General features: G+C 39.2%; 1 protein-coding gene across 5 annotated transcripts; it reads right to left on the minus strand.

Annotated features, from left to right (window-relative positions):
• Positions 1 to 1,486: 1,486 nt before the first annotated feature.
• On the minus strand, positions 1,487 to 16,969 carry LOC142176705 (formin-like protein 20). 5 transcript variants are annotated; one of them, XM_075244889.1, is made up of 17 exons: positions 16,372 to 16,969; positions 14,874 to 15,580; positions 14,570 to 14,791; positions 11,413 to 14,477; positions 11,210 to 11,333; positions 10,858 to 10,929; positions 9,382 to 9,480; positions 9,183 to 9,224; positions 8,313 to 8,372; positions 8,192 to 8,242; positions 8,027 to 8,111; positions 7,264 to 7,358; positions 5,072 to 5,143; positions 4,875 to 4,991; positions 4,189 to 4,257; positions 4,032 to 4,098; positions 1,487 to 2,761 (listed from the first exon to the last, which is right to left on the minus strand). In XM_075244889.1, exons 1-17 carry the CDS (start codon positions 16,442 to 16,444, stop codon positions 2,610 to 2,612), a joined length of 5,172 nt encoding a protein of 1,723 aa, XP_075100990.1. In that variant the 5' UTR covers positions 16,445 to 16,969; the 3' UTR covers positions 1,487 to 2,609. The 5 variants fall into 5 exon arrangements, with proteins under 5 accessions (XP_075100990.1, XP_075100991.1, XP_075100988.1 ...); XM_075244890.1 differs by having other exon boundaries at positions 1,488 to 2,761; positions 8,027 to 8,108; XM_075244887.1 differs by having other exon boundaries at positions 1,488 to 2,761; positions 8,313 to 8,393.
• Positions 16,970 to 19,289: the final 2,320 nt, after the last annotated feature.

The following is a 19,289-nucleotide window of genomic DNA, read 5'->3' on the forward strand; positions in this document are numbered from 1 at the left end:
TTATTAAAATGACTAAAATACCCTTAATTTCTTTTATAAAAGTTTATAAATTAAAAAGTCTCTTTGTAAAGAAAAGGATGAACAACGAATATGGAACAAAGAGAAAGTCAGAAAATTTATTTGGAGAAAAGTATTTTGTAAATTAAAAAAATATTATTAAGAATAAACTAGTAAAAGTCTTAGTTAAACTAAAAGTGCTTATAAGATGAAAAGTCATAAGTTGAGAGTGAACAACTTATGACTTATGGCTGATTTTAGCTTATAAGCATTTGACTTATAAGCATTTTGGGTGTTTACCAAATGCATAGATAAGCCAAAACGTACTAATAAGCCAATTTGACCGATTTATAAGCTTAGCCAAACGCCCTCTAACTCTTACATATTGTTGTCGTCGCTGATTAACAAGAGAAGAGTGCCTTTTCGTATACATCTTCTTCTTCCACATCTATTTTCTCTTTCCAATATTTCCAGTTCAAAACCGTTTCATTTACCTTCCTCCTATATCTAATTCAGTTTTTTTCTTTTTCCTTTTTTGTTTTTATTTTTGTATATATGTTTCTTCTTCAGTTTTCTTTTCTCTTTACCTCTCAAGTTTTACTGTTGGTTTCTTTTTCTCGTGTGGTATGAAAGAGGCAAAGATGATATTTCTTTGATAACATTAATTTAATAGTTGACTACCATGAATTATAGAAAATATTTTATATTTAAAAAAGATACTTTATCAAAACAAATAGTTATCTCTAAAAGAAAGAAAATAACTTCCTAGAAAATGATTTTCTTTTGTAAATAATTTGAATTCTTACTTTATTTCGTTTGTCTCAATTTTCAATTCCGAATAATAATGTTAGCGTTCTATTCTTCTTTCTAAAGTATAATGTTCATGGATGAGACAAATTCTAAAATTTAAATGGGTATTTCGGGATCAATGTCATATTTTCATGTTCACTTCATGGGCGGCTCAAGGGAGGCTAGTAAAGTTTTTGCTTTAGGCCCCTAAATTTTGGGGGTCCAAAAATATTTTTAGTTGTGAATTTTTTATCTTATTTTCACTTAGACAATATTGAATTTTACAGAAAAAAAATAAAAAGTCCTTATAAAAATAAAAAGAATAACTATCTATTTTTTAACAATAGAAATATTTTAAAAATTTGAATAAGATACTCAAATCTTCATATTGGAAAATAACTTTTTTACGGTAAGATCTAAGGTACGCATTGTAAATACGTTCTAACATCTTATTAACATGAGTTTTCTCACTAATGTGAATATAATATTATATTTTATAAGATAACTACACTATAGGCATAAAGAGCGAAGTAAAGAAACCAACGAAAATATGCTTTAATTTCTATTGTACAACTTAAACAAATATTTTAAAAAATAAGCAGGCAATTGTCAATTTGTTATTCTTCATATAAATTTGTAATAGTTATTATTTCTTCCTTTATTGAGTTAGCTAAATAAGATTAAAATTCATCACATTCGGCATTTTATATCAAATTTGGCTTTAACTTTTATTTTGCAACTCATACTTATTATTAAAAATAATATTTATCTAATTTTTTAAAAATTATACTTATTGTTACAGGGTACAAGCGCAACGCGCGTGCCCAAAAACTAATATATTTACTAAATCCAGATCCATTATCAAGAAATTCAGAAAAATTGTACTATGTGCTACAATTCTCGAGATTGACAAGTGACAAATTACCATCCAAATCTTGGAAATTCAGACAGTAGATTACCAAGATTACAAGATATCAAAAACTCATGAATACATGTAATGGAGATGGCTTTTCTGCCAACAATGAATGAAGATATCATATTATAAACAAAATTTGACTCTAAGAAAAGTGGGAAACTAATCCCACAGCCTAAATTTTGTTACATTGCTATTGCTAAAAATACCTATCTCTATCCTCTTCTATGCTTTCTGTACAATTTTCCGTATTGGATTCCCATCAAATACTGACCAGGAACCTGTTTCTATGTTACAATGAAAAAAATCAACATCTCTAAATACAGGGGTTGGGGCTTTGTACAAACTACCCATGTTACACTTGCAATTTACAGTTTGTATGGCATAATCTGCATCATGGTGAATGTCAACTCCGCATATAACTACATTTGCACCAACGACGACTCCATCGTGTTGGTTCAGCAAAAGCATACCCAAATTCGCATTCTTAAATGCATTGTTCTGTTTAATCATGCAACACACTCTCCAGAAGGGACGACAGTCATGATCACCCGTCAATAACAAAATCCAGGTGATTGATTCTTAGACCAATGGATTGCTTGCATCATCCAAGAGCTCAGACAACAGCGTGTTGTCTTCAGCTTCTCTCTGCAAATCACTCCAAGAGCCCGAACGTGAATGTCTCTTTTTCAGTTTCCCTCCGCAACGCACTTCATTGCATTTCCAGGTTCACAAGCTTTTAGTATTGGACTTTCTTTCTTGAACCCAGAGAAAGCCAAAGCCAATAGATTAATATTGGAGGCTTCTGGTTTGACTTAAGACCAGTGTCCTTAGTCAACACGACAGTTAACCGACGGACGAAGGCCAATACATGACACCAAAAATTCCCTGAAGAATGAATCATCCCCATTTACTTCTCACCCTTCTTTGTTAAGCTACTTCCTTCCGCATTCTCTGTTTCGGCTTCCTTCTGAAGTTTCTTCTTATCTAGTTCAGCCTGCTTCAAGTTCTCTTCATGGGCTTTGCGGAACAACCTCACAAAATTTAAGAGGGTTGCAGTGACTGCACATAGTATGAAACAGATACCACACAACAGATAATTAGGAGTCAAACCGTCAAAAGCACTAGCACACGGATGAGAACAATGAGACGCATAAATGAAGCATATAAAGGAATGCAGACATACATTCATAATTTCTCGAGTAAATTATTCGAATATGACACAAATAACAGGTGACACAAACTTGGCAGTTAATCTTAGTTGATGCTAATTGGCATTTAATTTTAGTTGATGCTACATTTACATTTCATCCACTGTTTGTCAAAGTTCTTCTTAGTCTAATTAGAGACTTGTATGTTTGTGTAGAGATAAGTTGTTTAGATATCTCTAATTTCAAAGAATGCCAATCTCCACTCGACAAATTATTTAGTCATGGAATCAAGCAGACCAAAATAGAGTGGAATATAGATATAAACGGATTCATACAGCCAACCCAACTAATTTGGAATTGAGGCATAGTTGATTCATTATAGCTCACTAACTACAGAGGAAAGCTTAACCTCCATCCGCAGCTATGTTCCAAATGGTTTTCCAGAGCCCTAGACAATGTAAACCTATACTAGGAAACTACTTCACATATGCTAGATCTACCAAGTCTGATAACTCAGCTATCTTGGTGGCAAATTTGGTACAATCTTAATTGAATCTTACTATATCTTTCTCTGAAACAGGCCAAGTATATTGCGGAGAGGTTTAGATTCCCAGAGGATTATTAGTAAAGTGCCTGTAATATACTCCCTCCGTCTCAATTTATGTGATGGTATTTGACTGGCTATGAAATTTAATAAGGAAAGGAAGACTTTTGAAACTTGTGGTTTAAAATGAGCCATAGATATTTGTGTGGCTATAAATCATCTCATAAATGGTAAAATAGACATTTTAGAGTTAAATTGTTACTAAATATAGAAACGTGTCATTCTTTTTTCAGACCCCACTTGTAGGATTACACTGGGTTTTTTGTTGTTGTTGTCATTCTTTTTTAGACCGACCAAAAAGGAAAGAGTGACATATAAATTAGAACGCAATGAGTACCTATTACTATGTTCTTGTATTTCCCAGTAAGTGTGCTAAGTTATTAGACAATGTCCAGAGGATTAGCCGTAGCCCGAGCTGTAGTACACCTATTACAATACTTTCTTACTTGATTGCATAACACTGGCGGACATCAAAGGCAACAAAGTAAAGTTCACAACTATAGGGAACCAGCTTCATCAACTCAATTTTGTTACTGGAAGACCAATGAGGGGATAAAATATTTTATACAAGTGCTACCTTGTTCAAATGGACATTTGGCAGGATCCTCATTAAAATATAGTGTAAGTGCATCTGCATTTCTGCCCTGTGCATCAAGTAAAACATATCATTGACGCTATAGAAATTGATTGCGTTGCATAATATAACAAAGAGAACTAAATACAAAGGAAATTACCGCCACGGAATACAACTCCCTGAGAGAGCCAACCTCTGCTTCAGACGCACCAATGAATTCCTTTAACGTCTGGTTTGCAGGACGTAGAAAAACAAACTTTTAAGGACCAAAATATGGTGCACATTTTACTAATTTCCAGGTAAGAAGTGAATGTAACTTAATAGCATCATGGGAATGAATCCTATCAACTCTTATGTTAAATGAATAGCGAATTAAGGAAAGAAAGTAGAAATGACAAAAGCTAAAGATATCCAATTTCGTCAGGAAGCCAAGTAGTGCTAATCCATCAAAATGCAGCTGCAAGCTAAAAGACTATTCTATCCAGCATTCAAGTAGGAGGAAGAAATGACAATCACATTTCTTTTTGTTATCTTCCAGCCAAATGCAAACAGCAGTGCTGCACTTCTCCACAAAACTTTTACCCTCTTTCTTGGGAAGATTGGGGATACATCAATGAAGAGCGAAGACAGATAAAGCAAATTTCTCAATGCCACAGGGCTCGATAAAGGACAATTTGCAAACAGAATGGACTTTTTCATCCAATTTTCAGTTCTACAGGAAGAGGGAGGAAACTACAAAGTCCTAGAATGCAGTATTTCAGCCCTCCTAACGTGTAGGGCACGATAAGAATGTGAACACATGCAAGTTAGACATCGTTTATGAAGGACTTACAAGCACCGCCCTACCTTGCAAAAAATTTCAGACACGGGGCCATCATTCTCAGATGCCTCCAGTTCCTTCTTAACTTTTTCCAGCCCCTTGATGATTGCTTGCATTTCTTCAGCCAAAGACTTCAATTGAATCTGCAAGGAGAAACTAATTTCTAACCAATCCGAAATAAAATAAAGAACTATCACCAGAGAGAGATAGGTAAATAGATAACCTTTGATGCAGCTTCCACGCTTACAAGATCTTCATGGAAGTCTAAAAGTGCTGGTGACTTGGAAGCAAGAACCTGAGAAAAGTGAGATAATGTTAACACTGCAACAACCTCGCATAGTATAATCAGTTAATAATGCCTTATTCAGAGAGGAGGGATAAAGAAGGATAAAGATATTCAGGTAAAGAACAAAAAGAGGAAAGAGATCCCCTGAGACAGAAATGTTCAATCAAGAGAATAAAGAAGCATTACATGGAAGAGAATAAAACTACGATAAGTATGAATGGAAGTCAAACACTCCTCTACCAGCCAAAAAAAGCAATGAATATCGGTCGTATGAGGTAGAAAACTAGTGACATCTTACATGAGCATGGCTTCATTAGAACATTAAAAATATTATCTAGAATATTCTTAATGATTATGTTCTTCAAGAGATTAATTAAGAATATTGTGTAGAATATTCTTAAGATTATGCATAATTAAGAATCCCAAAAATATATTTCATTTAGCTCAAGATTCCTTTATCAGAAACCCGCTTGTATGTTGTTTTCTTTTTTTATATATAGTATAGGGAGCTCTAAGTAATTTTTGGACTCTTGTAACTATTAGAACTCTAGTTCTAGTAAAAGATAAATTATCATTTAAGAGCTTATCACTGGGCAAATAAAAACCAAGGATAATGATAATGCAATCTCTTTTTAGTTACATCAATATGAGCTCCAGATCAAGCCCAATAGGAATTTTTCTTTTGAGATTGACATGAAATAAAGATTAGAAGGTTTAATTTGAAGGAGATAACAATCCAACAAGTTCAGAGTTACATGAACGGGAGTTTCATTTGACTTAAGGTTCAGAAGGAACCTTGAAGGCTGGGATGTTGCGGAGTTTCAAAGTATGGTTGAATTGCTCTCTAAGTTGCTCGGACTCTTCACTTTCAGTGCCGCACCCGTGTCGACACGACGTGGGTGTGGGTATGGGTGTGGGATCCGTGTCGGATCTGGTCAACCGATTTTGGGTACTTTGACCAAATTCAACGGAAAAATTTGGGACATACACAATGATTTTTGAAAACAAATCAAAAGTTAGGGTGATATGGAAGAAAATGGAATACCCTGTATATATAAATTTCTATGTCAGTCCTTTTCCTTTTATCTCCTAAAATTCTACTCTTGTTCAATATTTTCTTCTTCTCGGAATACCTTGTAAGTTTTCCACATAATGTCTCATAATTTAGACATATTTTTATAACTCTATTTTTAAATAATTGAATTATTTTTAGCCGAATCCTCACACCCGTATCCGTACCTGGATCCGTACCCCCGAATCTTTAAATTTAGATCATGAAGGATCTGACCTCTAGATCCGCACCCGTATCGGACACCCGCACCCGAGTCCGAGCAACTTAGATTGCTCTATAAACAAAGTTTTTAGCATAGAGCAGAATTCTTGGAGGTGGGAGACGGGGAGTCGTGTTTTTAGTAAAGTTGGTATTATAATAAACTCTTGGTCGGAGAAGAATCGGCATTTCCACATTCACCGAGCTGGATTTCCATGGCACTAAGAAAGATGTGCTTCTTCACCTAGTTTGCAGCAAGAGGTGCGATTCTGACAGCTGAAAACTTGAGGAAAATGAGGATTACATATGTCAAATTGTGTTTTATGTGTAAGAATTAGGGCGAAGATATGGATCACCTCCTTTTACATTATCAGGTTGTGTCTTGTTTGTGGTGGCAAATCCTTATACGCTTCAGGCAGCAATGGATGATGTCACGCACCATGAAGGAGGCACTGTTCAGTTAGGCATTTAGAACACAGATGATGAAAGGAGAAGACGAAGGGCGTGAGATGTTGCTCCACTAGCACTCGTTTGGGTTGTATGGAAAGAGAAAAATAGGAGACTATGAAGTGACAGAAAATGATTTTGTACATTTAAAGAATAGCCTCTTGTCCCTTGTTTCTTTTATGTGCACCCATGAGATTCCAGTTTGTATAGAAGATTCAGTATCTTTCATAAAGAATCATATTTTCGTAGATTCTCTACTTTTTGGTATACCACTTGTATAGAGGAGTTTTCTCTCCCCAATCCCCATCATCAATAAAATTATTTTACTTCATCGAAAAAATAAATATTTAGACAGGGGAAAAGTGTGAACAAAAGCAGCTATTTAGGAACAGCAAAGATGAAATTACAGTACCTTACAAAGATAATGCATGAGTGTCATCTTGTTGTTAGTAGCACGTGTATCAGTGAGCTTCAAAAGACTGTCCAACTTAAATCCAATGGCAGAACCTGGAGTAAAGAATGACATGGAATTTAGAATCGAAATTTTAACGTCCCAAATTTCAAACTTCTTGACCACACAACTTATAATGTTTTTCAGCATGAAGTCAGGTCTTACATTCCACCGATCTAATTCAGCCACATAAAATAAAGCATAATTTCTTAGTGCAAGAACCAGTAGTAAGTAACAATTATGCTCATATCTATACTCATAAACACTGACTATATTTCTACAATTCTTCAAAAATTTGCAAAGCCTAGCAATTTAATGAATTATGTGACTTAATTTTATTAGTTTGCACTCCGAACATGTGAAACTAAAGGGACTTCACTGGAGCAGAATGGATATAGAGGATTCAAAGCTCATGCTACTTATTTAGGTAGAAAATGCTATACATAATTGAAACTAAACTCCCCTTAATTAATCAAAAAATTATTCCCCATTTAAGCAACAAGCAATTATTGCTTTGAAATTTCCCCATAACCAAAGAGCCTTAAGTTCCAAAGTTGTAGCATTTAAGAAATTCATTATTGCATTTAGAAAATCAAAATTTTCCCCTTACTTTATATTTAAGAGAGTTTCAGGTTTTGAAAACCTACATGATGGGAATCAATGGTTGAAAAGAATAAAATGCTTGTAGCGATTACTGAGACATTTTAAAGACAGGAATTCTTACCTCTGGCAGTTCCCTGATTTAATGTATTCCCTAGAAACAAAATTTTCTTCATTATTTCCTTCAATTTGAAAGAATTTCGGACCTGCTACAAGCACATTGTATTTTGTTAAAAATAAGATTAAAAAGAAAGAACAAAGAAGAGATACGCAAAACCTAGCAAATTACCTCTTCGCATGCAGAGTTCACAGTGGTTAAGCTTTTCTTGAAGTCTGTCACCTGAAATGAAGCTAAATTCAGATGACACAGAAATTGATTTAGTAAAGAAGATCTATAGATGTATACAAACCTGAGATTTGAACTGAATCTTGAAGAGAAACACTCTTAATTTTGACTCTACTCGTGGCACCTTCATCAACTCCAAAAAGAACTGACAGTCAAAGGTAAAATCAGGAACACCTTTGAAGCATGGGATCTAAGCTACAAGGTACTGTAAAATGATAGCAAGTATCAGCTATTCCTCAAATCTTGAAATTGCAAGACGTCCAAAGGCAGGGAAAGGAAACAATTCTTACGAGAATTTCCCACCAAACTTGATAATGGGATAAGGGAGTACATCATAAATTGGACTTTAATCACTCTAATCATTCAATCATAAGAAGGTTTTAAAACATTGTTAAAGTAGTCATCGTCATGAATATCTGCCGCCTCCCATGATCTCTCAACTCAGTTATCTCTAAAACAATGAAATTCAAATAGTTAATCCTTTTTTCACCAGGGGCTTGTCAGTAGTGATGTTTCATCATTTGCTTAGAACTCAAGAGATGTTCATCATTTGGTTAGAACTAAATTTACTTCCTGAACAATCAAAATTTGGTCAATGAGATTACGTCTTTGAAACAGAAGGCAGTTGAGATTACTGATGTTATTAGATTGTAAAAGAAGATTTCAGATTGTGCAGTCTTGTCCTGCTACTTAAGGGTAGCTACCATGTCCAACCTAATAAAGAATCAAGAAGTTACATTACACATTCGGTTCCAAAATATAGCTGGATTGTTCCTTGAAAGCCAATCCCAACTTCATAAAGCACTTATGACAACATATCAAGGTAAAGAGAGATGAAACTTGCAAATGATAGGCATGTATAATTTTTAGTAACATAAAACGAAGACCATCATCATGCACTAATCAGATAGTAACTATACAATGATGTGCTGACCTGTTCGCACTTTCCCAGAAGCTCTTTGTCACCAGTGTAACCCTGAGCAGTTGTTTCAGTAAACAATCATTTAATACATTTTTAAAAAAAATTGCACAGATATCAACTGAGATAGAGGAGACTGAAAGGAGTAGAGGAGCAGAGAAGAACGGGAAATCAAAGTCAACAGGAAGAAAAGCTTCAGACTGGTAAACTTCACCTTAAGAAGATCCATCTCATCTTTTGTAGGACAAAACTTTATAAGATTCTCCACCTGATCTGCATCTAAAATAGACTCATCCATTGCCAGTGCAGCTGCCTATGGGCCATAACAGAACAATTGTCATTGCATAACAAAATAGAACATCGTGAGGACAAAGCAAGAATATTAATCAATCAGCTTGTCCTCAATCTCAACCAGTTGATTACGCTATATGAATCCTCGTTATACATTCTACTTTATTCGGGCTCGTTACAGAATAAACCTTTTATTCGTTAAAAGTTTCTCTTTAAATACAAATTAATCATTGGTTCTCTAAATCTCGCACTTATCTCTACATTGAGATTACCTACGGATAAGCAAGAATATTCAGGAGAAAGGGAATCACCTAGGTCTACCAAGTCTAGTCCAGCATGTACAACCACGAAGGAAAGAAAGTTTCTTTTTTTTTCTCCTTTTCTCCGTTAACCATGACTTCAGGTTTTACACATTTCTGGTACACCTTGACAAAGAAGGAGAGACTGTAGCCTAATTTGCCATATTGTATATCAAAAGACCAAAAAAGTAAAAAGAAAAAGTAGAAAGATGAAGGAGATCTAATAGAAGAAAGGAAAGTCCTATGAGGTCTCAACATGTTGCATGGGACCACAATGAGAAGACTAATTAACAACAACGTAATTTCTCCATTAACATATCAACCACATTTTTTTGTGTCTGAGGATTTCAACAGCCTGACAAATTCTTCTTTTCTCTTTCTATTGAACAAAGGTAAGTTGGGCTAATACCCATCTATCTCATTTGTTCGCCCTACTTCCTAGGTATTGTTGTATTCTTTTCAAGCTTAAACATTGTTTGAGTGTAATGTGCATAGGAAAGAAAAGGTAGGAGGAAAACCAAATGAAGTTTCTTTTGTACCATGACTTGATAGGGATGGTTGGTTCGCATTTATCAGTTTTTCTTCCCTGTTTAAGCCCAAAGTAGTCTGAGTATTGTGAGCCATGCTTACAAGAGCAAGTAGCTTTCCTTGGTCCCTACTTTTCTTTTTTCGCTAGATTACAACACATATATTTAGGCCCTAGAATTTTTACGATGTGATCTGGAAGAAATGTTTAAACTAGTAGGATAACGGAAGAAAGCAAATAATCATCAAAGTCAGGTCACTGACTAGAGATCGGTATTTTCTTATACTATTAGTCGTGAGCAGTGTTATGCGTGATTTCTAGGTGAGCTGAAAGAAAGGAAATTCAGAACATCTGATGTTATAGACTCACTATCCTAAACACAGATATAGAATCCCACTATCCTATTCAGTTATCTTTCGTGACTTAACCCACATATACTCGAAAGCAGCTCCTCTCTCTCTCCCTCTGTGCAATCAGATCAGGATGTTATTTTGTCTGTAAAAGTAAAGGAGGCAGCCTTCAAAAAAGAAAACCAAAGAAAATAGAAAATAATGAAGAAAAGCACTAAACTAACCATCATGTCTGGAAGTGGCATTTTCACCTTTGTGAGCATAATCTCAGTATTATTCGCCCTCCTTAGGTCAACCTACCAAAGAAATACAGGAGAAAATTAGGAAAAGAAGAACTCATGCGAGCAGTTAGAAAACAAAGAAAAATAGTTCCTCAAATTAACCAATGTTAAATTCTCATAGAAAGCAACAGTAATTAATCATCCAAGAGGGATCTGGGGAAAGAAAAGAAAGAAATAAACATGAAAGAACCACGAGAGACTACAAGAATAAAGTATCAAATCAATAGCATTATTTATTTCTTAGATTCTTTGCAGACAGTTCCTAGAAGAAAGGTATTGAGTCATATTTGATTACCAGATGAACCTTGTCCGGTTTAGATTCAGCAGACTTCTTCCGTCCTCCAGATTTACCCGAACTACTTGACTTGGGGGTGGCAGAGAAAAGAACCTCAATTTCTGACACATCAAATTCTGGTGCACTTGATTTGGAGTAAAATTATCAATACTTCATTTTAGTTGAATATAAGCACTGTCAAACTAAAAAATCATGGAACATACGTTTGAGGCTCTCCATGTCTCTGTAGTTCCTCCCATAGGCTTCCCTGTAGTGCCCTGGTTACCTTGCTCCAGTGCAATGGCTTTAAATTAGATCTTGTCCGTGAAAGTATTGGAGCTCTCCCAGCTCCTCTGCCGGCTGCCCCAGGTCCTTTAGCGCCAAATAGTGGTGGTGGGGGAGGTCCACTACCTGGAGGTCTTGGAGCTCCAGGTGGGGGAGGTGGACCAGGTCCTCTACCTCCAGGAGGTGGTGGGGGAGGTGGTCCAGGTGCTCTACCGCCCGGAGGTGGTGGAGGAGGTGGTGCTCCATGTATTGGAGGAGGTGGTGGACCGCCACCAGGAGGAGGAGGAGGTGGTGGAGGGCCGCATTGGGGGGGAGGAGGAGGAGGTGGAGGGCCGCCACCAGGGGGAGGCGGAGGAACTGGAGGGCCACCACCCGGGGGAGGTGGAGGAGCGGGCCGACTGCAACTGGGAGGAGGTGGAGGAGCTGGAGGGCCATCACCGGGGAGAGGTGGAGGAGTTGGAAGCCCAACTATTGAAGGAGGTAGAAGTGAAGCTCCAGGTACTAGAGGAGGAGGAGGTGGGTCTGCGGACAATGGAGGAGATGGTAAAGGCGATACATGCAAAGGAGGTGGTAGAGGTGGGGGTCGGGGTGGTTCTCCAAAGAAAGAAGCTGGGGAGGAAGGAGGATGGGGACAAAAAATTGAAGGTGGAGGTGGTGCAGGTGGAATACCATATGAGAGGGGTGGGGGAGGTGGAGGAGGAGTCGGGGATGGAGTATTTCTTGGAGGTGGAGGCAGAATTGGCGTCGGAGCCTTCGTTGAAGGAGGTGGCAGTAAAGGAGGTGGAGGAGGAGTTGAAGTCGGAGTATTTCTTGAAGGAAGTGAAGGTGGGGGAGGTGGAGGTGGAGGAGGTATATTTTGTGAAGGAGTTGAGGTTAGTGGAAGTGGAGCACTCTGCAAAGGTTGTGGAGATAGTGAAGGAGGTGGCAGTGGTGGTGGGGAAGGTGAAGCTGAAACACCAAGTGAAGGAGGTGGCTGGGGTGGTGGAGGAGGAGGCAGTGGTGGTGGTGGAGCACTTGTTGTTAGCAAAGAAGTAACTCTAGGCACAATTGGAAATGGTGGAGGTGGTGGAGGAGGTGGAGGGGCACCGTGCTTTGCAGGTATAGGGGGAGGGGGAGGGGGAGGAGGTGGCTGCAGCGGAATGGACAGCCCAAAGCTAGCCAACTTTGGTGTAATAGGAGCATATAGAGGTGGAGGTGGAGCACTCTGCAAAGGTTGCGGAGATGGTGAAGGAGGTGACAGTGGTGGTGGGGAAGGTGAAGCCGAAACACCAAGTGAAGGAGGTGGCTGGGGTGGAGGAGGAGGAGGTGGAGGAGGTGGAGGGGCACCGTGCTTTGCAGGTATAGGGGGAGGGGGAGGGGGAGGAGGTGGCTGCAGAATGGACAGCCCAAAGCTAGCCAACTTTGGTGTAATAGGCGCATATAGAGGTGGAGGTTGAGGTGGAGAAAGAGGTCGCAATGGACTTGATGCTGCCAAGGAGTTAGTTGCACAAGCCACATCTGGCAAAGGAGTTGGTGACAATTCCCTACCACCTCTCAGTAAAATAGATGATGCGGGTGGTAAAGTTAGGGGAGGAGGGGGAGGAGTAGGAGAAGAGCTACCCATATGAGTCATTCTCAAGCCATTTGAGGATGGAGGTGGAGGTGGAAGTGGAGGCGGAGGCGGAGGCGGGGTTGGCGGTGATAAGGATATGACATTATGACTATGAGAGCTACCCATGTGAGTCATTCTCAAGCCATTTGATGATGGAGGTGGAGGTGGAGGTGATGGTGATGGTGGAGGTGGAGGTGATGATACAGATTTGACATTATGACTAAGTGACATGAATGGAACTGGCAGAGGTGGGGGTGGAGGTGGGGGAGGGAAGGATAGGTGAGTCAAAGAATCCGTTGTAATATGGCTTTCCGGCGAAGACACGGGTAGCATTGCAGAATCTGGTAGGTTATTACTTGCTTCCTGAATAGGAGGCAATTCAAGTGATGAAGTGCTTGGATATCGAAATGAAGGCAGTGAAGAAGGTAGGGGACTTTGAGGGGATTCCTGAAGGTCATATGCCTGGCTTTCAACTGATTCTGATGAAGAGGTCATTGCAACAGGTGCCTCCTTGACTGTTGACATATCTAATGATGCTGGACATGAAGAAGAGCGCTTCTTTGGAACACGACCTGCTCCAGCTGGAATTTTAGCTTCTGAAAAAGCTCGAGGAGATGACGATTTTGATTTTAACCCAGATTGAGAATCCTTGGCAACAGCAAGCACAGGCGGAGCACTCTTATACCTTGATGGTGGATATGCCACATGCATTGAATTAGTGTAAGAACCTTTATTAGAAGGGATCCACCGAGACACTGCATTTGGCTTTGCTAGCCGCAACAGAGTGCCCTGAGATTCTTTTTGTTTAGACTTATCTTTAGGTCCAATCCCATCAGCAGCAAGTTTGGAGTTGGATACAAGCTGTTTCTTCAGAGAGGAAAGTGCCTTTTCATTCTTTCCTTTACTGATATCAGCAGTCAATTTCTGTTGTGAACCCTGCCTCTCCTGTCTAAAGGTGCCTTCTATATCTTGCTTATTCTCCACTTCTTCTGATATGACACTAGCCCCATGTGTTCCTGCTTTTGAGTCCTTGTCGCTAGAAACATCAGAAATCACAGCCTTGGAGTTTATCAAGTCGTCATTATGCGCTAAACCATTTGTTTTTGATGCTTGTTGAGTAGAATCCGTATTTCCTTCTTGTTTGCGATTAACATCAATAAATGCACTATCTTGAAAAGCATGATGCTCCAACTCCTCTTTCCATATTTCAGTGCTATCGTCATCCTGCATATTGTCCTGAACTGAATGGGCATCAGATTCCCCTCTTCCATCCGGTCCATCAAGAACATTACTGAATATCTCTTCCACCTCAAAGAACTCCTCTGGTGAATCACCTTCAGTCTCGTTATCATCTTCATCTGGCGCTTCTACGGTGATAATAGATGGAACAGCATCAGCATCCGAAAAAAGTACCTGGTACAGAAATAAGCATTCTTCAACTCCTATAGTTCCCTGTTAAAGGATAGTGAAAAAAAGAGCCAAGTTCAGAGAAATAGATACCAAACCTCTGCTTTGAACTCCCTAGAAAATTGGTCTTTTGCATCCCATGGGACATCAACTTCATCACGAGTTAACATTAAAACATTTGAGCGAATAAATGCCGTATGAAACATAACTCTGAATATCATTTCTTCCCTAACTAGGTCATCTTCCAAATGGATGCACTCAAGAACAACATCTCCTTGGACACGACAGTGGATATCTATTTTCACCAGCGCACACTCTTCCTGGAGAGGGGAAGTTAGCAGAACACACTTCAGATTTCAGCTAATTAAATGTAAGTCTCAAATGTTTAAAGCTTAGCATTACCTGTCGATAGAGGCGACCATGTTGTTTTGTCTTTGAAGTTGAAAAGAGGAGTTTAGAACTCCTATTGGACGTTGTTGAAGCAGGGTCCTGACCATAGACACGAACCACCAGTCGGCAGCCCTTCCCACCATCAAATAGAGGAAGGACCCTGAGTATGATACAATCTAAAGCGAAAGGTATATCTGATGGCAGCCAATCTAAGCCAATAGTTCTTCTGGTGATATAGTGGAGATATCTAAGCTGAGACGGCTGTGGATTCAGAGGTGATAAAACATAAAGAAGTTCCCTAGGAGCTTGCCTGTATACCATGTCAAGAGTCTTCTGCTCACCAGTGTACTGTTCTCTGTACAAAAGAAGGCCAGCAAGCATGAAAGCAAGTACGGGCCACCCTCCCCTCTCACAGTGCATTAACAGCACATTTTGTTGGCCCTCGAGTGAAAGCCAGCTCTCACTGGATCTCAAGAAGTGCTTTATCATCTCCAGTGGCAATACAGGACACCCCTCATATCGCCGAGGATAATCCATGACTGTCATATCATACTGCGTTAATATATCTGATATTTGGCTCCTCTGATCTCCTTCTTTGAAGTTAAAAACCATGAAAGAAGCATCTGGATAATGGTCCTGTAGCTGTGCTACAATCCCTCCCATGTATGTCTTGTACTCATATTCGTCCAATGCGTCCGTTGAGAAGCAACAATCAAACACTGCAAAGTGTGAATTAAAAGGAAAAGCAGAGAAGCATCAATAGTTAGTGTTGAAGACAAAATAAAGTAAATAAAAGTGTGATTTCTCTAAAAGTGAGATGGTCAGACACTTCAATATGGTGTCAGAGCAGGCAGAGGTACTGGGTTCAGGTCTCACAGCCACCCATTATCAAAAAGAATTTTCATGTGTCATGAAAAAGAATCAGGCCCGCATGTGAGTGGCATTGTTGAAGACAACATAAAATAAATAAAAAAATGTGTTCTCTTTAACAGCTTAAGCTTTCAGATGAAATTGTCACACACTTAAATAGTATAAAACTAACCACAGAAGTTATTGTCTAAATTATATCCACCTTCAAGATGATGAAGATAGTAAGCCTTAAGGATATCATTTAAAATTGTAACATAGTATCTTGAGTAAGTTCACCTTCCAAACCACAGAGCTCAATAGTTAGGCAAACCACCAAAATGATTGAGCGTCTAATTTTCACTATTCTTTTTAGAACAACTTGAATATGTTCCCAGCACTATTTATTTTTCAGCTCATTTACTTCAAAGCAATTTGTGATATTCGCATAATGTCTAAGGTGTAGTTCCAAATGTAGCTAGCTTTCAACCAAAAGTTATTAGAGAAAAGTTTTTCAATTTTTGCAAAAAACTGAAGAAACTAAGCCAAAAGTGTTTTCCAGAAGGCTCAAAAACTGAAATGTAGGTCATCTAACACATTTTCAGAGGGCTGAAAAAATACAGAGAAACGCAAAAAAAAGCATAATTTGGGAAGAGAAACATACCATAGACCCGTTCAGAGATCTCTAGAAGCCGATCCGGCGGCTTCCTATAGAAAAATCGTCTGAACAGCGCCATCTAATGGCGCTGTATCTCTATCAATTGCATCCAAAACCCCTTGGGAATGTTTGATCCCTAAAATGTTTCAATGGATCCTCAACAAATTTGCAACTATGACATTTACAATTAATAAAGAAAACCCAAATGGGTCGGTGATCAATGTAAAATTGGAGCTGGGCTTTTGTTAAAATTAAGAGCAGCTCAGTTGCAATTGAAATGGATAATGTGGACCAGAATTATTATGAAGAAAAAACAAGATTTAGAGTAGGAAAGTGACAGTAAAATAAAAAGGGAAAATAATCAAGGGGAAAAATATGAAAAATTTAGGTTTTAGAATAATATGATGAAAATAAGATGCAATGATGATCATTGCCATTGATGAAACTGGGAAGGTGGTAGACAAACAGGAACCGGATTCGGAACCTGACCCGAAACCTGTTACGGTCGTTGTTCGTTAGATTTGACAAACTAATGGCTATGTACACGTGGCATATGTCCACATCCCAAAGCTGACACAAAGAGAATTTGACAGAAGGAGATCTGTTTTCCTGTTCCAGACAAAAGACCAACATCTTTTACAAAAGTCATAATCGAACCTTAGTTTAGTTTTGTCCTATTTGGGGTCAGTTCCCTTTAGTTTTTGGTCTTCTTTAATTTTTTGGATAGAAAAAATAGAATTGAGAAGAAAAAAATATTAATGTCTCTTCATTTTTAAAATTTCAACTCACCGCATCCTTCATGAGAAAGGAGGGGACTATCTGTATACGGTCGAAATAGATTTCGGCCTTCCTACGTTCGATCGAGTTCAAGTGTTAAAAAGTCGGAATGAGATTTTGGGAGTGAGCTCCGAAGTCAGTACTAACGAGCCTCGAGTCCGAAGGTCGCTCGAGGAGTCGGCTCAGTAACCTTATCGAGCCTGTGACCGAACCGATCCGCAAGGCACTGCTTCGAGGTCGGAAAGGCGCGACATCCATCTCGAAGGTCGAACTCGAGCCAAGACCGAAGGGCCCGACCCAGTAACGAGTTCGAGCCAGTATCGAGCTCACAGACAAGAGCCGTTGCAACCGCACCAAGAGAGAGAATCTTGGCGGGAATCGAGGAAGAGACAAGTCATCATGGGCCTTTCACTATATGCTTTATTTTATTACTTTTTGTAATGACCCTCTACTATAAAAGGGGGAATATATGGCAAGAAAGAAAAACACACTGTAACCAAAAATCACTTCTCATATTGAAAGATGTCACTTTGTGCTTGTTTTATTTTAATCTTATTCATTCTTGTTGCTCACTATTTGCATTCTCATAGTCAAGAATACACATATCTCTATTTCTCTACACGATTTATATCGAATTGTATCGCACATTCTTAGAACCATACACAAATCTAACATTATCCGATTTTTTCGGTAAACAGTTTGGCGCCCACCGTGGGGCTAAAGGTAACAGTGATCGTTTGATATAAATCTAAAGTGCACGCCAGCTTGCAACTTCAAATCAGTAATGGCTTTACCTATCGACCACGAAGCCGGCCTTCAAGATGAAACCAACAACTTGGCACCCGGGGGCGGAAGGCCACTTAACGATGGCACCGAGGCTCGAATCGAAGTACCCGAAATTCGAGCCGAAGTACCATTGGATTTCAATTCACAAATAGCTTTGGAGGCGAATCAGCGTTCCGAATCGGAAAGAAGCATTCAGGGCGGTACTCGATCCGTAGCCCGAGACACCCATAACGCGGGAAAAATCGGGGCCAGCTTACGTATGATCTTCGAGATACTACAAGCCCAATAAGTAGCGATAGCTCAGTTACAGAGCCAAACTCGCGTACAAAGCAGGCCGGATTCCAATCCACTTCGAGAAATCACCCCCAGAACGGAGCCCGCCATAGTGAAATCAAACGAGCAAGAATCGGGGACCGCTCCCGGAATTACTAAATTGCTCGAGGAACTCACAAAATGAGTCGAAGCCAACGACAAGATAGTGGAAACATACAATGCCAGGGTCGATCAAATTTCGGGGGCTCCACCAATGATAAAAGGGCTTGATTCGAAAAAATTCATACAAAAGCCTTTTCCCTCGAGTGCGGCACCGAAACCAATCCCCAAAAAATTTTGTATGCCCGAAATTCCCAAATATAACGGTACGACCGATCCTAACGAACATGTCACCTCTTACACATGTGCCATCAAAGGTAATGATTTGGAGGACGATGAGATCGAATCCGTGTTGTTGAAAAGGTTCGGGGAGACCCTCTCGAAGGGAGCGATGATCTGGTATCACAATTTACCACCAAATTCCATCGATTCTTTTGCCATGTTAGCAGATTCGTTCGTAAAGGCACATGCTGGTGCCATAAAGGTTGCAACAAGGAAATCAGACCTCTTCAAAGTAAAGCAAAGGGGTAATGAAATGCTGAGGGAATTCGTATCCCGATTTCAAATGGAACGCATGGAATTGCCATCGGTCACAGACGATTGGGCCGTACAAGCTTTCACCCAAGGGTTGAACGAGCTAAGTTTGACAACATCACATCGGCTAAAACAAAATTTGATCGAGTATCCAGCAATAACTTGGGCAGATGTACACAACCGATACCAATCGAAAATTAGGGTTGAGGATGATCAGTTGGGAGCTCCGTATGGACCCGTGCATCAGAACAGGACAGCTACTAAAAACCAAAAGGAGATCGACAGAGAACAAAGGTCGAACAGAGACCAATATCAACCGTACGTCACAGATCGGGTGAACAACGGTTCAGCATGCAATACAGTTTGGAACAATCGAAGGATTGATCGAGGGCAAAATTCTTGGGGACTTATGAGTAAGAGTGGCTTTGATAAATATGCCGATCCTATAGAAGCAC

Source organism: Nicotiana tabacum, chromosome 22, assembly GCF_000715075.1.
Source record: "Nicotiana tabacum cultivar K326 chromosome 22, ASM71507v2, whole genome shotgun sequence".
NCBI classification, from domain to species: domain Eukaryota; kingdom Viridiplantae; phylum Streptophyta; class Magnoliopsida; order Solanales; family Solanaceae; genus Nicotiana; species Nicotiana tabacum.

What these genes read in the sequence shown, in the direction of transcription:
- LOC142176705 (XM_075244887.1), bottom strand. Translation starts at nt 16,444, where the DNA reads ATGGCGCTGTTCAGACGATTTTTCTATAGGAAGCCGCCGGATCGGCTT. An exon ending in AACCGGACAAGGTTCATCTG is followed by an intron (nt 10,930 to 11,209) that starts GTAATCAAATAT and finishes TTTCTTTGGTAG; the next exon opens with GTTGACCTAAGGAGGGCGAA. An exon ending in ATGAGATGGATCTTCTTAAG is followed by an intron (nt 9,225 to 9,381) that starts GTGAAGTTTACC and finishes ACAACTGCTCAG; the next exon opens with GGTTACACTGGTGACAAAGA.